Raw genomic sequence first — 25,761 nt, 5'->3', positions numbered from 1 at the left:
CAAGGATATCTCAGAGCGGCTACAGGGCATTCTGGAGGGGGAGGGTGAACAGCCAGTTGTTGTGGTGCATATAGGTACCAACGATATCGGTAAAAAAATAGGATGAGGTCCTACAAGCTGAATTTAGGGAGCTAGGAGTTAAATTAAAAAGTAGGACCTCGAAGGTAGTAATCTCAGGGTTGCTGCCAGTGCCACGTGCTTGTCAGAGTAGAAATAGCAGGATAGCTAAGATGAATACGTGATTTGAGGAATAGTGCAAGAGGGAGGGATTCAAATTCCTGGGACATTGGAACCTGTTCTGGGGTAGATGGGACAAGTACAAACTGGACGGTCTGCACCTTGACAGGACCAGAACCAATGTCCTCTAGGGAATGTTTGCTAGTGCTGTTGGGGAGGGGTTAAACTAATATGGCAGGGGGATGGGAACCTATCCAGGGAGACAGAGGGAAGTAAAATGGGGGCAGAAGCAAAAGATAGAAAGAAGAAAAGTAAAAGTGGAAGGCAGAGAAACCCAAGGCAAAAATCAAAAAGGGCCCCATTACAGCAAAATTCAAAAGGGACAAAGTGTGTTAAAAAGACAAGCCTGAAGCCTCTGTGCCTCAATACGAGGACTGTTCGTAATAAGGTGGACGAATTAACTGTGCAGGCAGCTATTAATGAATATGATATAATTGGGATTATGGAGACATGACTCCAGGGTGACCAAAGCTGGACACTCAACATCCAGGGGTATTCAACATTCAGGAAGGATAGACAGAAAGGAAAGGGAGGTCAGGTAGTGTTGCTGGTTAAAGAGGAAATTAATGCAATAGTAAAGAAGGACATTAGCTTGGATGAGGTGGAATCTGTATGAACGGAGCTGAGGAATACCAAAGGGCAGAAAACATTAGTGGGAGTTGTGTGCAGATCTCCAAACAGTAGTAGTGAGGTTGGGGACAGCATCAAACAGGAAATTAGAGATGCGTGCAATAAAGGTTCAGCAGTTATCATGGGTGACTTTAATCTACATATAGATTGGGCTAACCAAACTGGTAGCAATATGGTGGAGGAGGATTTCCTGGAGTGTATTAGGGATGGTTTTCAAGACCAATATGTCAAGGAACCAACTAGACTGGGTGATTTGTAATGAGAATGTGTAATGACTAATTAACAATCTTGTTGTGCGAGGCCCCTTGGGGAAGAGTGACCATAATATGGTAGAAATCTTCATTAAGATGGAGAGTGACACAGTTAATTCAGAGACTAGGGTCCTGAACTTAAGGAAAGGTAACTTCGATGGTATGAGATGTGAATTGGCTAGAATAGATTGGCGAATGATACTTAAAGGGTTGACAGTGGATAGGCAATGGCAGACATTTAAAGATCACATGGATGAACTTCAACAACTGTACATCCCTGTCTGGAGTAAAAATAAAACGGGGAAGGTGGGTCAACCGTGGCTAACAAGGGAAATTAGGGATAGTTTTAAATCCAAGGAAGAGGCATATAAATTGGCCAGAAAAAGCAGCAAACCTGAGGACTGGGAGAAATTTAGAATTCAGCAGAGGAGGACTAAGGGTTTAATTAAGAGGTGGAAAATAGAGTACGAGAGGAAACTTGCAGGGAACAAAAAAACTGACTGCAAAAGCTTCTATAGATATGTGAAGAGAAAAAGATAAGTGAAGACAAACGTAGGTTCCTTGCAGTCAGATCAGGTGAATTTATAATGGGGAACAAAGAAATGGCAGACCAACTGAACAAATACTTTGGTTCTGTTTTCACGAAGGAAGACACAAATAACCTTCCGGAAATTCTAGGGGACAGAGGGTCTAACGAGAAGGAGGAACTGAAGGAAATCCTTATTGGTCAAGAAATTGTGTTAGGGAAATTGATGGGATTGAAGGCCGATAAATCCCCAGGGCCTGATAGTCTGCATCCCAGAGTACTTAAGGAAGTGGCCCTAGAAATAGTGGATGCATTGGTGATCATTTTCCAACAGTCTATCGACTCTGGATCAGTTCCTATGGACTGGATGGTAGCTAATGTAACACCACTTTTTAAAAAAGGAGGGAGAGAGAAAACAGGGAATTATAGACTGGTTAGCCTGACATCGGTAGTGGGGAAAATATTGGAATCAATTATTAAAGATGAAATAGCAGCGCATTTGGAAAGCAGTGACAGGATCGGTCCAAGTCAGCCTGGATTTATGAAAGGGAAATCATGCATGACAAATCTTCTAGAAATTTTTGAGGATGTAACTAGTAGAGTGGACAAGGGAGAACCAGTGTATGTGGTGTATTTGGACTTTCAAAAGGCTTTTGACAAGGTCCCACACAAGAGATTAGTGTGCAAAATTAAAGCACATCGTATTGGGGGTAATATATTGTCGTGGATAGAGAACTGGTTGGCAGACAGAAAGCAGAGAGTCGAAATAAACGGGTCCTTTTCAGAATGGCTGGCAGTGACTAGTGGGGTGTTGCAGGGTTCAGTGCTGAGACCCCAGCTATTTACAATATACATCAATGATTTAGATGAAGGAATTGAGTGTAATATCTCTAAGTTTGCAGATGACACTAAACTGGGTGGCGATATGAGCTGTGAGGAGGACACTAAGAGGCTGCAGGGTGACTTAGACAGGTTAGGTGAGTGGGCAAATGCATGGCAGATGCGGTATTATGTAGATAAATGTGAGGTTATCCACTTTGGTGGCAAAAACAGGAAGGCAGAATATTATCTGATTGGTGACAGATTAGGAAAAGGGGAGGTGCAATGAGACCTAGGTGTCATGGTACATCAGTCATTGAAAGTTGGCATGCAGGTAAGCAGGCGGTGAAGAAGGCAAATGGCATGTTGGCCTTCATAGCTAGGGGATTTGAGTATAGGAGCAGGGAGGTGTTACTGCAGTTGTATAGGGCCTTGGTGAGGCCTCACCTGGAATATTGTGTTCAGTTTTGGTCTCCTAATCTGAGGAAGGACGTTCTTGCTACTGAGGGAGTGCAGCGAAGGTTCACCAGATTGATTCCCGGGATGGCAGGACTGACATATGAGGAGAGACTGGATCGACTGGTCCTGTATTCACTGGAGTTTAGAAGAATGGAGAGGGGAATCGCATAGAAACATATAAAATTCTGACGGGATTGGACAAGTTGGAGACAGGAAGAATGTTCCTGATGTTGGGGAAGTCCAGAACCAGGGGACATAGTCTAAGGATAAGGGGTAAGCCATTTAGGACCGAGATGAAGAGAAACTTTTTCACTCAGAGAGTTGTTAACCTGTGGAATTCTCTACCACAGACAGTTGTTGAGGCCAGTTCATTAGATACATTCAAGAGGGAGTTATATATGGCCCTTACGGCTAAAGGGATCAAGGGGTATGGAGAGAAAGCAGGAAAGGGGTACTGAGTGAATGATCAGCCATGATCTTATTGAATGGTGGTGCAGGCTCAAAGGGTCGAATGCTCTACTCCTGCACCTATTTGCTATGTTTCTATGTTTGCATTAACACATTTCCCATTGGTTGAGCACCCAGCAGCAGAGCGATTCGACTGCCCATCAAAGCAATGTTGCAATGATGCTAGGCAGGAATTGAATCACATGGCAGTCCATGGCACCACCGCATACCGATTGTTGCACTCCGCTGTCCGTCACAGTGTCTGTGGGAGGCTGGGGCTGAGTGGAGCAAAGGGCTTTTCATGAGTTGACTCTGTGCCTCGTCCCATCACTCGACATACTATTATTCGAGAAGATTCAGGGAATGCATGGTATAAGAAATTCATATAAAATGGTGCAATTTCAGACGTATTTATATGAAACTTTAATCTCCTGAATTCACACACATTCAGTCCTTAAACTTACTCTTTAACACACTCAATATTTCACTCACTTATTCTCTGGTAAATATAGATAAGTCCTGGAGCTGGATTATTATATTCCTTCAAATTGAAAGACAGCAGCAAAGTAAGAAGATGGTGGAAAGGGATAAAGCAGATTTCTTTCAAAGAAATGTATTACTTTAAAACAAGGGAGGAGATTTCCCTATGTGTTATGTGTAACAAAATCATAAACTGTTCATAAAGAACAGACTTACAATTTTGCTATACTATTGTGCAAAATAAATCCTGTCCCGCGTGAGTAAAAGAATGAGTGCACCAGAAACAGGGCTTTTTAAAGTGGATCAATCATTGAGGTGTACACTTATTTGCCCAATTTAAATATATGTATTACTTTTGCATCTATACAAAAACAAAATCTCAAAATATCTTCTCCAGTAAATTCCCATGTACGTTTCTCAATTGATATAAACACTTGTATCATTCAAAAATAAAATTCAACAGCTATCAGCATATGCTGATCTATCCTACTGAAAATATCTGAGACCTGGTGAGATCCAGCACACTCAGTATTTGCAAGTATGTTAATCCAGCTCTCCTTTCTTTCTTTACATCATCTTCAGTATTTGGGAGAACAATGCATTAACCTATGAATAAAAAATACATACCTCTGCTCAAGTAATGAACTAAAAACAAAGACTAACTTTGTTTCGCCTACCTGCGTGCATGATATGCCACTGCATGGCTAAAATATTTCAGTAAAAACTATAATGAAAGGTCAATCCTAGTTTGTAGTGTGACTAAAGGGTAGGGAAGTCTATTCGTGCTGTGACTGGTAAGAACCATAGTTATGCTATTGTGAAAGCTAATTTTGCAGAAATCATTGCCTTATTCCCAAACTCCAAGCAAAAAACCTACTGTTAGGCATTAGATTTTTAAAAATGTGTTACATTTCCCAATTTTGCCTGTGCAGTGATGAAACTGATATCAAATCATAATTATATAGAATTATATTACATAGAATCTACGATACAGAAACAGGGCATTTACACGCCACATGAGCCTCTTCCCACTCTAATTATCTCTTCTTACCTCCTCTCTTTATTCCCTTCTTTCATCTCTTTATTCCCTTCTTCTCGTATGATTCAAGCGTCCCATTATATGTGTCAATGCTAGCTGCTTCAACCACTCCATGTTGCAGTGAATTCCACCTTATCACCACTATCTGTGTAAAGAAATTCCTCTTAAATTATTTATCTGATCTGTTAGTAGTTATCTTATATTTATACCTCCTTGTTCTGAAAATAGTTTCCCCACATCCACCCTATCAAATTCTTTCATAATTTTCAGGTCCTCAATCAGGACTCATCTTAGTCTTATTTCTAGAAAAAGGGCCCTAGCCTGTTCAATCCTTACTGATAGTTGAGTCCTCTCAATTCTGGTGATATCCTTGTAAATCTTGTCAGCAGTCTCTTCAGTGCTTCAATACTATACACAGTATTCCAAGCGTGGACTAACCAAGGTTCTATATAAATTTTACATTGAGTTGCAAAAGCAGGGAGTTAATCACCAAGATTGAGACCATCCATTCGGCTGCCTCTGCTACATCCCTTGCCTACCAAGACAAGGTTCCACCACTGCCCTAGCCTTACACTTGCATCTTTCTCAAGTTTCTCCCCTCCCTCCCCTCATGCCTTCTCCAAACTCATCTTGTTAATGAGACCCACCTCCTGCTCTCTTGACACTATTCGTACTTAACTGCTGACCACCTAACTTCCCTTCCTGGCCCCCATGTTAGGTGATATTGTAAATAATTCCCCCTACCTTTCAAAATCTGCCATCATCAACCCCTCCTGAAAATACTAACCCTTGACCCCTCTGTCCTTGCAAACTACCGCCCCATCTCCAACCTCCCTTTCTTCTCCAAAGTACTTGAATGTGGTGTCGTCTCCCAAATCCCGCAACACCATGTTTCAGTCTTTCCAATCAGGTTTCCGCCCCTGCCACAGCACTGAAACAGTCCTAATCAAAGTAATTAACGACACAAAATCATAGAAATTTATAGCACAGAAGGAGACCATTCGGCCCATCGTGTCCGTGCTGGCTGACAAAGAGCTATCCAGCCTAATCCCACTTTCCAGCTCTTGGTCCGTAGCCTTGTAAGTTACGGAAATTCAAATGCATATCCAAGTACTTTTTAAATGCTATGAGGGTTTCTGCCTCTCCCACCCTTTCAGGCAATGAGCTCCAGACCCTCACCACCCTCTGGTTGAAGAAATTTCCCCTCAAATTCCCTCTAAACCTTCTACCAATTACTTTAAATCTACGCCCCCTGGTTATTGACCCCTGCTAAGGGAAATAGGGCTGTCCACTCTATCTAACCCCTCATAATGTTATACACCTCAATCAGGTCTCCCCTCAGCCTCCTCTGTTCCAAAGAAAACAACCCAAGCCTATCCAATCTTTCCTCATAGCTAAAATCCTCCAGTCCAGCAACAACCTTGTAAATCTCCGCTGCACCTTCTCTAGTGTATTTACATCGTTCCTGTAATCATCCGTTGTGATTGTGACTGTGGTGCACTATCCTTCCTCATCCATCTCAACCCATCTGCAGCCTTTTACATCATTAACCACACCATCCTCCTCCAACACCTCTCCTCCATTGTCCAACTGAATGGGATTGCCCTTGCCTGGTTGTACTCAAGGGAAATCCCTTGTCTACTTTTTCTGTTACTTCTTCAAAGATTGCAAAGACATTAAGTTGGTTAAACACGACTTTCTGTTTAGAGATCCATGATATTTTCATTCATTGGCCCAGAAATTCCGGCCTCCCGGGTCTGTACTGAATGTGTACGGATCTGGGAAGGCATCACAAAAGCCGGTTTTCAGCGCACAATGCACATGCACTGAAAACCGGCTTCTCCGATCTATCAAGCTCCAGCTTGACAGATCCTCCAAATCTCGGGAACGAGGACATTCGCATGGGCAAGATTGCGGTATTTACCATATCTTGCCCAGCAAATGTCCTGAAAACTCTTGTGCCTGATAAATGCAGGCACATAGCCTATTTTTTTTTACAAGCATAAGAGTTTTAAAACGCACAAAAACAAAATAAAATAAAATTTAAAAAACACCTTTCATTGTTAAAAACCCTCCCCACTACGGGAAGTTTATTTTAAACGATAATATTTTAAAAATCGGAAAAATATATATTTTTTATGACATAAATAACTTTAATTTAAATTAATGTTAAATTATGTGGTGTATTTTTTCTAATTTTTATTAGTGTTTTGTGTGCTTGGGGGTGGTTCTCAATCATAATAATGAGAACTCCAACTTATGGAGTTCCCATTATGATGAACGAGATAATACTTTACCTTGATTGGCTGCCCAGAGCCATGTGACTGCAGCTCCAGCTCTACGGACGTCCCAACGTGCACAGGTTGCGACGCGCAGTGAGTGACATCCTTAGGACTGGGACTGGGCGCAGCAGGAACAGGTAAGTGCGCATCTTTTTTCCCTATTTCAGTCGATTGTCCACGAGAAGCAGCCGACCAGGATTTCTAGGCCATTATATTCTCCACCTCTAAATGTTTTGATATCTGATCTTCTAGCATCTTAATGACCACTGATTTTTAACTAACTGGTCTATAGTTCTCTCGGTTAGTTCTACATCCCTTTTTGAAGACATGAATTGCTGTCTGCCAGTCCTCTGGCACTATTCCTTCCTCTATTGAATTTTTATTCAATAGTTGAAATCCCCCATGATTATGATTTTGTGCTTTTAACTAATTTCATAGATTTGCATACATATTTCTCCCTCCACTTCATTGACACTATTTGGTGGTCTGTAGTATACCCTGAATAATGTAACCAATCCTTTTCTATCTTTTACCTCAATTCATTTGGATTATTTTTCAATCACTTTGTTAGATACATCTTTTTTAGCATTGTTATTTCTGACTAACACAGCTACCCCACCACTCCCTTCTTCCTTCACTATCTTTTCTAAATACATTATAGCCTGAAATATTTAACTGTCAATTCTGTCCTGTTTGCAGCCAAGTTCCTGTTAACCCTGTTCCATCTGTGTCTTCACTGCTAAGCATTGCCCCCAATTTGCTGTTGATGTTCTGTACATTGCTATACAGACAATTTAATGTGCTGTTATTTTTCATTGCCCATGCTTTATTTTTAACAGATATTTTATTATTACTTCCAACCTTTTCTGTTCCCTGAGTATTTGTTATCTTTATCACTTTTTGTACTCCGACCTTTGCTTTTTTTATCCCTTCTTTTTCTTATAATTGTCATCAGCAAAGGCTCAGAGACTCACAAACAGCTACATATCTGTAACTGTGCTAAAATCCTTTAATTTACACCATGACAGTTCCATATATATCAGCTGCATGGGAATTACCTTGAAAGGTACCATTTATAAAATGAGTACTTTTATCAAGCATCTGGCATCCATAATTACAAAATGTCACAGTGAGTACAGAGCATGAGTAACTTACAGCATTGTAGTGCGCAGCGGGAAGCTCATTTTGCACAAGTACATTCCATCACTGAGAATACTGGAATGTATTTAAGGTATTACATTATAGTTGAGTCCAGATAAAGTCATAGGTGACCTGAGGATGGATTTCGACAGCAGTAAACTGTATACCAGTCAGTTTGGTTACATAAGGAAAGTCCGATCTAAATATAAACTGTTTCTCTATTGTGCAATTTTAGAGCTCAGCATACTAAATATATTGGTGTGTAAATTCCGATGTCCCGGGCCCGTACGAAGTTTCTACGGACCCGGGAAGGCATCGGAAATGCCGGTTTTCAGCGAGCAATGCGTATGCACTGTAAACCGACTTTTCCGATCTGTTAAGCTAGAGCTTGACAGATCATCCACAGATCGGGAGTGAGGACATTTGCAAGGGCAAGATTGTGGGATTTATGCATATCTTGCCCGGCAAATGTCCTCAAAACTCTTGCGCCTGATAAAAGCAGGTACATAGCCTACTCTTACAGGCGTAAGAGTTTAAAAACATATCAAAAACATGATTAAAATAAAATTAAAAAAAACATATTTATGTTAAAACCCTGCCCACTCAGGTAATGTTATTTTAAATCCTAATTTTTTTTTAAATCGGCATTTTTTTTTCTTTAAAAAACATTTACAACAACTTTAATTTCTATTAGTGTACTTATGTGAGGTAACTTACAAATCTCCTATTACTATGAATGAGAAAACCCCCAAAACGCCACAAACACTACATAAAATATTTAAAAAACACCTCACAAGAGGCCTCCGGACTGGGATCTCAAGCGGACACAGCAGCTTAAGGTAAGTGCGCATTTTCTGTCCTTTCTACAGTGGTTTTCCCGCGGGAAGACCTCGAGAGGAATTTCTGGGCCAATGATTCAGCCATCAGATTTCACCTGCAGACAATTGGACCATTTAGAAGACTAATCAGTTTTGTGTAGATTACGTTATTTCTGATGCATTTTGGGTTTTTTTTTTAAGAAGGAGTTGTTAAATGATTAAAAGGACATGAGCAAACCTTCTGTGAGGTTGCTTATGGTAACTCAGGGAATAAACTGTTTAATAAGGACAGGAGCATCACACCATGTAATGCATCATTATTCTTCTTCTGCTAAGGTGAAGCTGTTAGCAACTGAGGTCATCCTTTCAGTCTGATTGTTGTAAAAACACTTTCAGGGGTCAATTAGAGGCCATTTCCTTTTAGGCAAATCCTGAGATCAATTAGAGGGTGATTGTTTCTCTGTAGACTGGCAACAGCAGGAAATGGTTCTCTTTTTAAAAATCTTTTTATGTTTTTTTCCCAAAAGATTGTTTAATGAACTGTGATATTTGAAGTGGCCAACTGTCACACACACCATGTGAGCAGGCAGATGGTACCTCGGTTTAACATCTCATCCAAAAGACAGCACATGCGACACTGAAGCACTCCCTATGTAGTCATCATCATAGGCAGTCCCTCGAAATCGAGGAAGACTTGCTTCCACTCTAAAAGTGAGTTCTCAGGTGGCTGTACAGTCCAATACGGGAATTATAGTCTCTTTAACAGGCGGGGCAGACAGTGGTTGAAGGAAAGGGTGGGTGGGGAACCAGGTTTTCCGCACGCTCCTTCCGCTGTCTGCGCTTGGTTTCTGCATGTTCTCACCACCGAGACTCGAGGTGCTCAGTGCCCTCCCGGATGCTCTTCCTCCACTTTGGGTGGTCTTGGACCAGGGATTCACAGGTGCTGGTGGGGATGTTACACTTTATCAAGGAGGCTTTGAGGGTGTCATTGATGCATTTCCTCTGCCCACCTGGGGCTTGCCTGCCGTATAGGAGTTCCGAGTGGAGCACTTGCTTAGGGAGTCTCGTGTTGAGCATGCGGACGATGTGGCCCGCCCAACGGAGCTGGTCAAATGTGGTCAGTGCTTCAATGCTGGGGATGTTGGCCTGAGTGAGAACACTGATGTTGGTGCGTCTGTCCTCCCAGTGGATTTGAAGGATCTTGCGGAGGCGGTGTTGGTGGTACTTCTCCAGCGCTTTGAAGTGTCTGCTGTATATAGTCCACGTCTCTGAGCCATATAGGAGGGCGGGTATCACTACTGCCCTGTAGACCATAAGCTTGGTGCCAGATTTGAGGTCCTGGTCTTCAAACACTCTATTCCTCAGGTGACCGAAAGCTTCACCCTGAGTAGTGCACTAAAATGTCAGCCAGGATGTGTGCTCAATTGTTTGGAATGGAACTTGAATCCAAGGCCTTTTGACCCACAGGTTAGAGTGCTACTACCGAGCCAAGACTGACATAGGCTGAGGGCTTGAAGTAAAAACTTTAATATATGTATTAAAAGCCCATTCTCATGGATAGACTGAATCATGTTATTGTAAAATATTTAATGTTATTTTGTTAAAATTTTGTTGTGGAGATCACAAATGTTGTTGTTTGTGATCTTGAGAACAGATTGGTGAATGAAAAGAATTCTTCATCTCCTGAGCAATTTTATTAGTTTGACTTCTCCTTTCTTTTGTTCTTCAAACTGGTCTCTTAGGATTGGTTGATTTCATGATTTTTTAATAATTTCTCATTTGTATTGTTTTAGCTGTTTTCCTTGATTTTGACTCGTGTGTTCCCTACTTCATCAGTATTGATGTGCTGCCTTTTAATTTTGAGCCAATTAATGTGTGACAGAAAGGTGCAACAGAAAAGGAAGATGGGAAGTTATTACAGGAAGTATTACTCTTACACAAAGTGCATGCTGTGCGCTAAACTTTTAACATATTGTATAGGTATAGGAATAGATCGTCAATGGCATTGTCTGATATTTAACAGGCATCACTCTAAGCTGGTTAAGAGATCATAGTGAGGGCCCAGGGAGCAGAGCAAAGCAGGAGGGCTTGTGGAGTAGAGAAGATCACAATGGTAACAGAGCAGGATAGCAGTTTAGCCATTGTCTTTAAAGCTTTTTGGAGGCCATAAATGATTAATATTTATATTTATATTTATTTGCTGTTTGCAGTACTCGAATTGATGTATATATTTATTTAACTGTTGCTAGCCTACTACGCTGTTATTCATTTTCTTGGGAAGGATAAGGCAATCAGCAGTAAGTAAAAAAAAATATGCTTAGGATAGAATAAATTTAGGTTAATTTATAATACATTTGACTATGAAGCATAAATGAAAAGAGTGACAAAAATGTTCGAGGACAGAGCAAGGCAGTGGGATTAGTTAGGTTGGCTCAAGCAAAGAAGCAGCATAGGCACGATGGGCCAAATGGCCTCTCTACATGCTGTAAACCTTTATGGTTCTACAGTGATGCCTGAAAGACATCGCCATCATCCATGTCAGCTCCTGCCATTCCTCTGCTACTTTACACTTCTTCAGCAAGTTTGTGTGAGACAGATATCTGGGCAGAATTAAGGGTACTGAAGTCCTGTATTATGGTTATCTAACTCTGATCCCCCAATACCGTGAATCCAGACAAGACAGGCTGCTGAAGCCCAAGTTCTCAGAGCAGACCAAACCGAGAAAACATGTGATGAAATAAGGGTTGATGTGAATCATTAAGTTGCTTTATTTCATAGCGAGTGAACGTACAGTGCAACATTCACGCTCAATTTCACTTGGTTCGATCAGTACAATTTTGTCTGTCAATAGTAATACAAAATAATGGCCATGTAATGTTTCCCCACATCAGCAGGTCATCTGGTTTGACTTAATCAAAATTATTCTGACTATTTTTTTATTCCAACCTTCTTGCAGGCTTTTCTGCATGTCTGCCTCACATCATTCTTTTTCAAAACCTGGCTGGCCACCTCCATCTGTGCCTCTGGGTTTATATCTTCCGGTGTTCAGAGGTATGGGTCCATAGGCCCAAGTTTCCCGAATTAAAAATAATGGCGCTCACTCACCTGGACGCCCGTTTTTTTTTGGCCCCTCAGCGCTGAAAATAAAAATTCAAAGTTTTCTTCCAGCATGCGCACCTTCTGGCGCCGGCACTATCTGAGCCGATCTCGCAGGGTGGGGCTTACAGTGTGCGCCTGAAACGCATAGCGCATGCGCTCCCAAAATAAAGGCCAACTAATTGCGCATGCGCAACCACAAAAATAAATTTTAAACGCATTGCACATGCGCAAAAAAACCCCTGTGTGCAGACCTTCGCCCTGGGATAGCAACGGGCCATGTGGGTGGAGGACCTTCGTCAGGAGCCGAAGTTTACATTTGTTTTTATTTTTATACTTGCATAAAGTTCATGTTCGCTTTTAAAATGTCCTAAAAATTTCTTTATAAGAGACAGGGAATCCCTTCGGCCGGAGATAGGAGTGGGTCAGCGAGGATTTCTCTAACTGCAGGTAAGGGTTTTCCTACGGTGCTTCTAGGGTCTCTGCGCCGGTTTGAGAAATTTTGTTCATGGGGAAAGTTGGCCCTATGCCCAGAAGTGGCATGCAACCTTCTTTTACAGGTACACCAGCACCAGAATGTATGGCGCCAAACATTCTGCCGCTGGTAGTAGATGCTGACGCCCCAACATTGGGGAATCTTTCAACTGAGCTTCAGTGGCAAAAGAAATCACTGGGCGGCGAAAAAAACGGTGCCCCGCGCTGGACAAAACTGGGGCCAAAAACTTTTCAAAATAATGGGCATTAGGTGTTTCTATAATTACCAAAACAAGCTCATGAATTGCTTGTTGTTTAGTCTTTTGGGGAAAGAACCTCCATTCACATATTAATGATCTCACATCTGGAGATCTTTTTTAAACTGGTAAGAATAAGCTATAAAACCAATTATTAAAAGTACCTATTTTTCCAAATCCCTTCTATGGGAAGATGGTCAACAGTGCTGAAACATGACAGAGAATCATCATTAATGATACTTATATTTACATAGTGCCATCTCATGTCAAAACATCTCAAAGCACTTCACACAATGAATTACTTTTGAAATATATTAACTGTTGTTGGTTCAAGTCCCGCTCCAGAGACTTGAGCACACAAATCTAGGCTGACACTCCAGTGCAGTGTTGAGGGAGTACTGCACTGTCGTCTTTCGGATGAGACGTTAAACCGATGCCCCATCTACTCTCTCAGGTGGACGTAAAAGATCTCATGCCACTATTTCGAAGAAGAGCAGGGGAGTTATCCCCAGTGTCCTAGCCAATATTGATCAACATCACGAAAACAGATTATCTGGTCATTATCACATTGCTGTTTGTGGGAGTTTGTTGTGCGCAAATTGGCTGCCGCGTTTCCTACATTACAACAGTGACTACACTTCAAAAAGTACTTCATTGGCTGTAAAGCGCTTTGAGATGTCCGGTGGTCATGAAAGACGCTATATAAATGCAAGTCTTTTTTAAATAGATTATTACAAGGATGAACCTTGATAGTCCAAATTAGTTTTGTTTATCCTTGACTTCTATTTTGTTTTGAATCATCTAATTTATCTTTGGTTAAAAGCACATTAGCATCTGAAGAAGGAATTTACCAATTCCTCAAATGATATCTGAAAATAGCAATTGCTTCTATTTGTTTGGAGTGTTGTCAAAAAATGAGTTCTTGCGCTGTAATTAACTTGTTCACCGATAAATTGGGATTCTTATCGAAAGATGAACAATCCTATATTTATATAATGCCTTTCATTACCGCAGGACATCCTCAGGTGCTTCACAGCCAATGAAATACCTTTTGAAACGGTAATATGGGAATGTAGAAAATCACGGCAGCTAACTTGCACACAGTAAGGTCCCACAAATGGCAATTAGATAAATAACCAGATAATCTGTTTTTAGTTATATTAATTGAGGGATAAATATTGTCCAGAACAACAGGAGAATACGCTTGCTCTACTTCAAATACCACCATAGCATCTTTTACGTCCATCCGGGTGGGCAGATGGGACCTCAGTTTAACATCTCATATAAAAGACAGTAACTCCGAAAGTGCATCACTCTTTCAATGCGGCACTGATTGTGTGCTAAAACCTTTGGAGTGGTGCTTAAACCCATTGGCTTCTGACTCAGAGGCAAGAACATGGAGCCACAGCTGACATTTATTGTCAGGAAATGTTTTGGTTGTACTTCTTCTCACACTGCTACCAGCACTAGATTCTATGAATCACCAGTATTACCTGTGATTCAGCAAGTCATTTCTGCAGCTATCATAATCCAGTCCATTCTAGTTGGTCAAATAAAAGTCAATGCACTGAAGCTGAAGTACTAAAACAGCACTGCAGCCATATTCTAAAATTAGGTTCTTCAATTAATGTACAGTTAAAACTACACCTTGATAGATAGAACATATTGAAATTGTTGGAAATTGCCAAGCACAGGACCTGTGAGGACAAATCAACACAAAATGAAGATACCCAGGTTCGCGTAGCCTTTACCAACAAAAACACTTCTGATTTTATTTGCGTTATATGTTTTACTGTGGCGTGTCACAAAAAATTAAATTGGTCCCATTGCACTCTGAGGCTATGCTTCAGTGTTAGATATAGTAGCCAGCCTATCCTGTCTTGACACTCACTAATGCCTTGTTTATACTTTCAACCCCACTGAGATCATTTTCAGCGCAGGTCAGATGACCCGAACTGAATGTGATCCCCTGGCTCTGCACTGAGAGCTGGTCTGAGTCAGTTCATGCACGGGGAGCCATTAAATTACCTGTCTGGCGCATGCGCTGACATATTTTGGAAAATATAGATATTCACATCAGGCTATTTTTACCATTCTGATGCAGCCCTATCATTTCTCAAATCAAATCAGCATCATGGTCAGGAGGCGAGAGATTGTGCTTCAATGCTTGATTAAATAACGCCAAACCAATTGTACTGGGTAGCCTGAATCACACTCGCTGATGATTTACAGCAATAAGAATTTATAGCTGTGATATAAAGGGCATTTAAGATGTACAAGACAGGAAATGCGCTATTGCTACATGAAATGATTCAGAACAGAACCAAATGCTACACACACACAGAAGTGATCAGAGTAAGTCAGCCTCATAGATATCACAGCAACAGTATGACATGAGGCTTAAACGAATAATGAAACCACATAACACCTGAAAAAGTCCCGAGCATGTCATTCTCTGCCACAACATCCTACTCATGGAGTTTTTTTTGAATGAGATAAAGAACCTACTTTGTTCATTAGGTGAATTTGTTTTGCTGCTTGTTTGTTTTCCACCAGCACTGCAATTGAATAACAACATACAGTGATAGCATAGCCACATGCTGTGATTCTGTTCCTAATGCCAGGCAGCAAATGAACAAATTACAATAGCTGAAGGGGAAAGACACAGAAATACAGAGATCGGAAAGCAAAATAGGAAAATAAAAGAATAAAGAGGAAATGGAAAAAAAGCTACAGAAACAAAATATCATCATCATAGGCAATCCCTCGGAATCGAGGAAGATTTGTTTCCACTCCTGAAGTGAGTTCTTTGGTGGCTGAACAGTCCAATACGAGAGCCACAGACTCTGTCACAGGTGGGACAGATAGTCGTTGAGGGAAGGGGTGGGTGGAACTGGTTTGCCACACGCTCTTTCCGCTGCCTGCGCTTGATTTCTGCACGCTCTCGGCATTGAGACTCGAGGTGCTCAGCGGCCTCCCGGATGCACTTCCTCCACTTAGGGCGGTCTTGGGCCAGGGACTCACAGGTGTCAGTGGGGATGTCGCACTTTATCAGGGAGGCTTTGAGAGTGTCCTTGTAACATTTCCGCTGCCCACCTTTGGCTCGTTTGTGTGAAGGAGTTCCGAGTAGAGCGCTTGCTTTGGGAGTCTCGTGTCTGGCATGCGAACTATGTGACCTGCCCAGCGGAGCTGATCGAGTGTGGGCAGTGCTTCAATGCTGGGGATGTTAGCCTGATCGAGGACGCTAATGTTGGTGCGCCTGTCCTCCCAGGGGATTTGTAGGATCTTACAAAATATAACAGAAACATAGAAAGACAAGAAACCCGGAGAGAGACAAAAGAAAAGAACAGAAACAAGCAGTGAGAAAAGTGAACTTAACAGAGTGAGAAACAGGAAGGCAAGAAAATGAAAAATAATCTTTTGATTTTTGGCTATTATTCGGCTTTTCCCTTTATTATGCTCAGCTTCATTTCAGTGCTTTAGTATAGCTGGAGTAACTTTGTTAATTTTGTATTGATGTTATTTTGCTTTGTGTGAAATTTCAATGGATAAGTGACACTTCCTCAGATCACTGTGACTTTCAAAAAATGTATCTAACAGCTTCCATTGTATAATTTATATGTTGCTTTTTTGTTTCAAAAGTAAAATACGGCAGTTTCCTTTTAATATCTGACTTACAAATGCACTACCCAATTGAGGCCTACAAACTGGGAAGGCTCCAGGTCCGAGCCTAGGTTTGTAGTGAGTTGGTTGATCTTAGCCAGGATAGCGGTAAAGGCAATATCAGTATCACAGGAAGAGAGGAAGGAGGAAATCTCTCATTTCTAGCAGCTATCCAGTGACTCCTGGTAAAAATCTGTGGTTACGTGCCAGAATTCAGCTCAACTGTGAAGAGCAGAATAGTCAAGTACCCTACCAACCCCTGAACAATGGTTTATATAATATAAAAAGAGAAAATGCTGGAAATCTTAGTGGGTCAGACAGCATCTGTCATCATCATAGGGAGTCCCTCGAAGCGATGATGACTTGCTTCCACGCCCAAAAATGGATGAGTTCACAGGTGTTTCAATGAAGGAGCTAATATTCCAGATCCAGAACTACATCGTGAAGGGTGGAAGATTCCTGTGCGTGGATTTTTTTAACGTGTGGTGGCTGTTGCACACCAGCCACAAGTGACAGAGTTAGGTCTTGGTCCAGTGGCAAGGATTACCCAAGACTAACTGGAGATTAGCTCTGCTGCACAGACCGAGCGCGCACACATATCGCAGTGTGGGCTGGCCCGTGCTGCCCCTGGGCCCTTGCCTCTTCTGGGCCAGCACAGGGGTAATGGGTGAGCAACACATGGGCAACCGAGAGCGCATTGGAATAGTCAAGTCTGGAGGTAACAAAGGCACAGATTAAGCGTCTGTGGAGAGAAGCAGAGTTAATGTTTCAGGTCGATGACCCTTTGTCAGAACCATGGCTGCTTGGGTGAGGTACTGGAGAGCGATGGGGAGGGAAAAACTAAAAACAGTTTGGAATCAGTTTTTAGTCAATCTGCTTCTTAAAGTTGCGCCTATCTCTAAAAGTGTGGGGAGACCAGGAGGCTAAAGATACAAGGGAAGTAAACTATTTAAATGTGAATAATTTAAGGAAAGGAATATCTAAGTAAAATATTAGTTAGAAAAAAATGAAATAAAATATGCAAGAGAGAATAAGAAGGAAAAAATAAGTCAATTGTTCACATTTTTTATTTAAAATTGTGATTTTGGTGATTTGGGGTTAATATTACAGTGATAACATTGCTGATATTTGATTCATTTTCCTACTGTAATATTTATGATTGTTATTTCAGTGCTAGGATGGACAATCTGAAAACTTACACAACTAATTGGCACTGGAAGATATAAGTGTCCTTCACAATGTATGCAGGCTAAGGGTTCAGTCTAAAATGTGTATTTCGTTGGCTGTACAGCACTTTGGGATGTCCTGAGGTCATGAAAGGCGCTATATAAATGCAAGACTTTCTTTGATTAAGCAATAGTTAATTTTGATTTTGTGAGAAATCAGCCTGGAAGTCCAGTACTTGGAGACTGAGTGACCAAAAATTATTATTCTTTCCTTGTTCCAAAAGAGGCTTGTAAAATACAACCCATAATTCACTGGTATTTAAAGCAGCAATTGCCTCCAAACAGCAAGGTCATAGGCAGTCCATTACCATGCACTGTAAATCTGCCATTCTTGTGACAATGTCACACAACTTGCAGCAATGCCATAGAAAAGCTGAAAAAAAACAGGTTATGGAAAAACACAATATTGCTCCACAAATGCTGATATTTGAGCCCCAAGTATTTTTAGTTGCTGTGAATTTCTAACCTTGAAATCAAAAGGGTTAAACAGCAGTCCTGTTGCAGATGGTGGGAACTGGCTGACAGGAAATGCACGAGTGCTCCATCAGTTCTCCCTTAAAACAGCAGTTAATCCTGCAAGTTAACTGCTTAATACAAACAAAATCCATCACACGTAAGATTGAAAGGGCGGAGTGCCAGTCTGAGCACCTTTCCCAATTATTTTATATTATTTTTCCTCTAAGAAGTTTTTAGCTGGTAAAAGGGTTAAGATGCTCATCACATCATCTTATCAGCTGACAGGTCATAAACTGGGTTTCTGATTTTAGCGCAAGAGCTGTGTGGTTATGTCAGCACTTTCAGGGCAATAAATGGGATAAGGTGTACAAGGCTTGGTCATGGATCAGAAAGGCAGGTTTATCCAACCCTGACCTGCAATCCCCAAATGAATCATGATATCATGTAATGATCTAGCCTGCCTCTATGTTGCCAAGCTGATAAGCCCCTATTCCCATAACAATTTAAAGCTCTGAGTTTTTCTGCACATTAACTATGGGAAGATCATATTGTAACTTCTCCAACTTGACTGTGGTTGTCAACCACATCAGAAACCTCAGTCACTGAATTTGCTTCTTTGCATAAGCTTTGATTCTACCTAATGCATACCCAGCAAAAACATAACTCAAATATTACACAAGTTTAAAAGTAATACATACATCTTACAAGTTCGGTGCTTTTAGAAACAGATAAGCAATGTGAAAAATGTTCTCCACACCAATCTGTTATCTATGCTCCTGCACATAAAGTCACTTATCAGTTTCTTCTTCATGACATATTCATTTGTCAGACTAAGCTTAATGCTTGCTTGTTTGTTTGTTTTAAATACAGTTTGTCACCCAGTTCTCTTGTAACCTGACAGTACAACTGTCTAGAATATTGCAATCAATGTAATACCTATACCCTTGGTTACACTTGGAAAATAAGTGACAGGGAGCATTGGTTTCCTGATGAGCAAGTTGCTCAGTGGCATTGGACAGCACAACTCTCAAGTGCAAGGAACATGATTAAAATGGAACCTGAATGGTGTGCAAGATGCTCCTGGCAGTTACATTAATTGTAGAAGAGGCAGAAGAAAAAGCCAGTGAGAGGCCACAACAACATAGTAGCCCCAATTCTATGGCTGTCAGCATCAGTAAATCGGACAGCAACTTCTGGTGTCTGTACATGCGCAGTTAAACACGCAAATCTGGAACTTGCTGTCTGATTTGCCCTGCTGCTCCACAAGCTGCGCTACACTCACTGAGAAGTTTGACTTTAAAACACATGAAGGGCGTGAAGTTGTGGTACTTACCCACTAGTTACCCACTAAGCATGCCAGGAAAAAGTTAGGGCTACTGCATTCAAGTGTAAGTGAATTTTTAACAGCGTGATAAATTTTAATTACTGCCAAACAACCTTTCTGGCACTGAAACTTTAATTTTACAAGTGTGGAGTCTCGTCCCTTCAGAATGTAATTATTGTTGGAGATTTTTTTTTAATTAAATATTTTTTTCATTTTTCTTTCTGGCTCTTTTATCTCTCTCTCGAAAGCCCATCTTTCTTTCCATTATATATTTATGCTTGGGGTCACCAGACACTGTCGGAGGTCATCGGGCTGAACGCGCACGTGAGCAGTCACTGGTATATAAGAGCAGGTACCATGTCACGCGGGTTACTTTGGGCACGAATAAAGTTAGATCAGGTTTACACCTGAGGCAGTTTACAGTAACAAGTCTTTTGAGTCATTACACTCATTACATTTGGCGACGAGGTAACTTAAGAACCTTCGCATATACAATGGACACTATTGGAATTCTGGAGAGATTCGCGGATGGCGAGAATTGGGCGGATTTTATCGACTGCCTGAATCAGTATTTTGTGGCCAACAAAATGGAGGGAGAGGATGACACAGTTCGGCGCAGGGTGGTTTTTCTCACCGTTTGTGGTCCAAAAATTTATGGCCTCATGAAGAATCTTCTCTCGTCTTTATGTCTAACGGACAAAGAATATGGGGATTTGTGTGCTTTGGTGCGTGACCAGCTTAATCCAAAAGAGGGGATCATCATCTCACGCTATCGCTTCTACACGCATGTTCGAGCTGAGGGCCAGGATGTGTCGGGATTCGTCGCCGACCTGCGACGTCTTGCTGAGCCGTGTAAGTTCGGAAACATGTTGGAAGACATGCTGCGAGATTTCTTCGTGATAGGCATCAACCATGATGAGATTCTTCGGAAGTTATTGGCTGAAGAGAAGCTGGATTTGAGCAAAGCCATTGCGACTGCCCAGGCGTGCATGACGACTGATGATAATTTGTGGCAGATATCATCAAGAATCGGAGCTCCACGGCAAGTACTGTAAACACGATTGTGTCGTCGTCTGGCTTATGGCAGGGCCTACTCGACTGCTTATGTGAAACCTGCAGAAGCTCAAAGTGCGGCAACTGGTACGAATCTGATTTCACCCTGTTGGTGTTGTGGGGGCAATCATCGGCCTCATCTGTGTCGGTTTAAACAGTATTCCTGTAATGGCTGTTTGAAAGTGGGGCATCTTCAGAGAATGTGCCCACAACTGAGTAAGCATGCTGCCGCTCATCACATTGCTGATGATGACCAGTCCAGTGCTGGCCCTGATATACAACCTGAGGAGGAAGTGTATGGTCTGCATTTGTTCTTGGGAAGGAACCAGCCGATAATCGTTAATGTGAAGCTGAATGGCATGCCTGTATCAATGGAGCTGGACACGGGTGCGAGTCAGTCGATAATGAGCCAAAGGACATTCAGCAAGCTGTGGGATACTGAGGCTGTGAAGCCTAAGCTGAGTCCAGTCAATTCCAAGTTGCATACATATACTAAGGAGCTCATACCAGTGATTGGCAGTGCAGTAGTCAAGGTGGCATATAATGGTGTGGTTCATGATCTACCATTATGGATCGTCCCAGGTAATGGTCCAACGCTGTTCAGCAGGAATTGGCTCAAGAAAATCAAGTGGAATTGGAATGATATCAAAGCATTGTCATCAGTGGATGACACTTCGTGTGCTCAAGTGTTGAAGAAGTTTCCTTCTTTGATTGAACCAGACATTGGTAATTTTACTGGAGCCATGGTGCAGATTCACCTGGATTCTGATGCAAGGCATGTCTATCAAAAGGCTCAGTCTGTTCTCTACATGATGAGGGAGACGGTTGAAATTGAGCTTGACAGACTCCAACATGAAGGAGTCATATCACCGGTCGAGTTTAATGAGTGGGCCAGTCCTATTGTTCCTGTGTTGAAGAGTGATGGCATGGTAAGGATTTGTGGAGACTACAAGGTTACGATTAACCGATTTTCAAAACAGGATCAGTACCCGTTACCGAAGGCTGATGACCTTCATGCTAGCTGATGTAAAGTCGTTCACTAAACTGGTTCTGACTTTGGTCTATGTGACACAGGAGCTTGTCAACACTTCGAAGAAACTCACCTGCATCAACACCCATAAAGGACTGTTTGTCTACAACAGATGTTCTTTTGGAATTCGTTCGGCTGCAGCCATATTTCAGAGGTTTATGGAGAGTCTACTGAAGTCCGTTCCTCGAACTGTCGTGTTTCAAGATGACGTTCTGGTCACAGGTCACGACACTGCTGAACATCTGAACAATCTTGAAGAAGTCCTACAACGTCTGGACAGAGTGGGGCTCAGGCTGAAACGCTCGAAGTGTGTATTCATGGCACGTGAAGTTGAATTCCTAGGGAGGAAGATTGCTGCTGATGGCATCAGGCCTACTGATTCGAAAACCAAGGCCATCAAAAATGCATCCAGGCCTCAGAATGTGACAGAGATGCGTTCATTCCTTGGGCTACTCAACTACTTTTACCCAGATTGAGCACTTTATGAGAGCCACTGCACATGCTACTCAGAAAAGGTGACAACTGGGTCTGGGGTGTGTCTCAAGATAGAGCCTTTGAGAAAGCTAAGAATCTGCTCTGTTCAAACCAGTTGCTTGTTCATTATGACCCTTGTAAGCATCGTGTATTGGCCTGTGATGCTTCATCACATGGTGTTGGCTGTGTACTCCAACAAGCAAATGAGTCGTGTAGGCTACAACCTGTTGTGTATGCTTCGAGAAGTTTGTCAAAGGCAAAAAAGGAATGGTAGAAAAAGAAGCTTTGGCTTGTGCGTATGGGGTCAATAAGATGCATCAGTACCTAGTTGATCTTCGTTTTGAACTCGAAACGGATCACAAGCCACTCATTTAATTGCTTTCAGAAAAAAAAGGGATTAATACCAATGCATCATCCCATATCCAGAGGTGGGCATTGACATTGTCTGCCTATGATTATGTTATTCGTCATAGACCTGGCATTGAGAATTGTGCCAATGCACTGAGTCCTCTGCTGTTGCCCACTTCTGAGGTAGAGACGCCTCAACCTGCAGATCTACTGTTAGTAATGGATGCTTTTGAGAGTGAAGGAACACCTGTCACTGCTCAACAAGTTAGGATCTGGACAAGCCATGACCCTATTTTATCAATTGTGAAACGTTGTGTCCTCAGTGGTGATTGGTCTGCAATACCTATGGAAATGTGTGATGAGACCAAACCTTACAACCATCGTAAAGATGAACTGTTCATTCAGTCAGATTGTTTACTGTGGGGTAATCATGTTGTTATGCCTAAGAAAGGCAGAGAAAAATTTGTAAGTGAACTACATAGCACTCATCCTGGTATTGTCATGATGAAGTCCATACTAGGTCTCATGTATGGTGGCCTGAAATTGACTCTGATCTGGAATCATGTGTGCATCAGTGCAATACTTGCATGCAGCTAAGGAATCCGCTGAGTCTTTAGTCGTGGCCATCTAAACCATGGTCGAGGATGCACATCGACTTTGTGGGCCCTTTCCTGGGAAAGATGTTTTTTGTTGTGGTGAATGCATATTCAAAGTGAAAAGAGTGTATTGTTATGTCATCCAATATGTCTACAGCTACTATTGAGAGCCTTCATGTCATGTTTGCTACTCATGGTTTGCCTGACATTGCTGTGAACAACAACGGATCTTGCTTCACAAGTCTGGAGTTTCAAGAGTTCATGAAACTCAATGGTATTCAACATGTCAGGTCAGCCCCATTCAAACCTGCTTCTAATGGTCAAGCAGAGCGTGCTGTTCAAACGATCAAGCAGAGTATGAAACGTGTAACTCAGGGTTCACTGCAGACTCGCTTGTCCTGTATACTGTTCAGTTACAGGACCAGACCTCATACACTTACTGGGATCTCCCCTGCTGAACTACTGATGAAGAGAAGTGTCAAGACCAAACTCTCTCCTGTTCATCCCGATTTGAATGATCGTGTTGAAAACAGATGTCAAAGTCAGCAAGGGTATCATGATCGTGCTGCTGTGTCACATGACATCTCTGTCAACGATCCGGGTTATGTACTGAACTATGGTCAAGGTCCAAAATGGATTGCCGGTACTGTTACAGCCAAGGAGGGTAACAGAGTGTTTTATTGTCATGCTCAAGAATGGGCAAACATGCAGGAAACATGTTGACCAGATAAAACTGCGGCACATGGATGAACTGGAACCGCTTGAGGAAGATGCAGTCAGTGACAAATCAACCAATGTTCATTCATCAGAGGACTTTGCTATCAGTATTGAAACTGGATCTCCAGTCTCTGATGTGGTCATTACCACTCTCATCAGATCGGTTACTCAGCCTTCAGTCACAATTGACTCAGAACACTCACCAAGAACTGAAGTTGAACTGAGACGATCAACTCGTGAGCGGAAAATCCCAGACCGTCTTAATTTGTAAAAAGACAGATATTAAGATCTTGAAAGGGGATGTTGTTATGTATTTATGCTTGGGGTCACCAGACACCAGGAGGTGCCACTGTTGGAGGCCATCGGGCTGTACGCACGCATGCGCGGTCACTGGTATATAAGCGCGGGTACTATGTCACGCGGGTTACTTTGGGCACGAATAAAGTTGGATCAGGTTTACACCTGAGGCAGTTTACAGTAACAAGTCTTTTGAGTCATTACATTCATTACACTTTTCCTCTCTTTATTTGGCTTTCTGTACATGATTTTACATTGAATGAAATATTCCAACTTAGATTTCTTGGTTTAGACTCTGCATGTCTCAGTGAGGATTCTTCAATCTGATTGGTTGAAGAGACACGTTGTTGCTGTCCCTGTTCACAAATGCCACAGATCCCCTGCAGAGAGCGCCGCGCTGCAAAGGATGTTTAAATACTGTAAATCGCCGCTCAAAATTCCGTGAAAAATTTGTGGCCAGCTGTAAGCGTGATGAACGGCATTACTTTGCCGCTGACCGCAAAATACAGACCATTGTGTTGAAGCTGAGGCTGGAGCCAAGGCTGAGTGGATGCCAGCCACCATTACTGTATAAACTGAAACTGGCAGAATTCCCATTCCTACCTTTACTGATCTTGGCTCAGAGCCCTGTCAATCAGACATGGAACAATTGGAGAAGTTACATGATTATGGGGCATTTGATGGATCAAAAAAAGCATTAGAAAAATTAGTGGTTAAATGATTTATATAGACCTATGAGACTGCTAAGAAGTGACACACAGGATGATCCCTCCATTAGAGTAACCAATGAGATTGCTAGAAAGTAATACTAACATTGGAATGGTTATGTGTCTTGTTGCCGACTGAAAGCTGACACTGTCTTTCAGAATCTTGGGCAGGTAATAGTTCCTGAGGGTGAATGGGTGTCAATAATGGCAGGGGATCCCCACATAGAAAAGTTTGAAAACAACTGGCATAGATAAATTACTAGCCATCAGAAAATAGTATCCCAGCAGCCTTAACAGCTACTTGGAGTCTCCTGTGTTCAGCCGCTCTGGTGATGGAATTTAGAGACAGGAGCCGAGAGCATCTCTATTCACTGCAATGAAGGTTGACAGCTTAGACTCCCTGGGAGCCAATGTGGAGCAATCTGCCAGCAAAATGCTCTCTACTGACTAAGCATGCAGCATTACTCAGCCAATAGTGTGTTTTTTCTTCAGAGTGCCTCTCAGGCTAGTCCAAAGTGCAATGAATGGAGTGACTCTACAATTCATGCATCCTCCTACCACTGAGTTATGCCTGAGTGGCCGATAAGGGAAGGAATCGTAGAATGGCAGGCTCTGCTATAGAGGTTTAACAGTAGGCTGGTTTTCCCTGATGGTTTTTACTTACTTACCTGCCTACTATAAAGAGAACAAAAACACTAAAGCAAAGCACAGCCACAAAAATAACAGACCAGCAGCAAAGAAAGGCTGAAGCTGTGATCTTAAGGGTGAATTGTTCTGTTGATTGTGATGTTAGTATGCAAGAACCTAAGCAAATGCAACCAAAATTACAAAAGGATTAGGGTTACTTATATGCACCATAAGTGTTTTGTCACTAAACCATTGGGGATTCAGCACAGCCCAAGGATCGGTGCCTTT

General features: G+C 41.9%; 1 protein-coding gene across 11 annotated transcripts in view; it reads right to left on the bottom strand.

Annotated features, from left to right (window-relative positions):
* The window catches only part of LOC139276702 (bis(5'-adenosyl)-triphosphatase-like), a 1,572,769-nt gene that overhangs the window by 228,652 nt on the left and 1,318,356 nt on the right, over positions 1-25,761 (bottom strand). For 9 of the 11 annotated variants that reach the window (XM_070894670.1, XM_070894668.1, XM_070894671.1 and 6 more), the window contains one exon: positions 4,901-5,033. The exons of the other annotated variants lie outside the window; for them this stretch is intronic. In XM_070894670.1, the coding sequence (XP_070750771.1) occupies positions 4,923-5,033 (111 nt within the window). In that variant the 3' untranslated portion in view covers positions 4,901-4,922. The remainder of the gene's footprint in view (positions 1-4,900; positions 5,034-25,761) is intronic. 11 annotated transcript variants of the gene reach the window in all.

The sequence above is a fragment of the Pristiophorus japonicus genome, chromosome 12 (assembly GCF_044704955.1).
Source record: "Pristiophorus japonicus isolate sPriJap1 chromosome 12, sPriJap1.hap1, whole genome shotgun sequence".
Classification (NCBI taxonomy): domain Eukaryota; kingdom Metazoa; phylum Chordata; class Chondrichthyes; family Pristiophoridae; genus Pristiophorus; species Pristiophorus japonicus.
The sequence above is the reverse complement of the archived record's forward strand: the minus strand, read 5'-3'. Positions and strand labels throughout refer to the sequence as shown.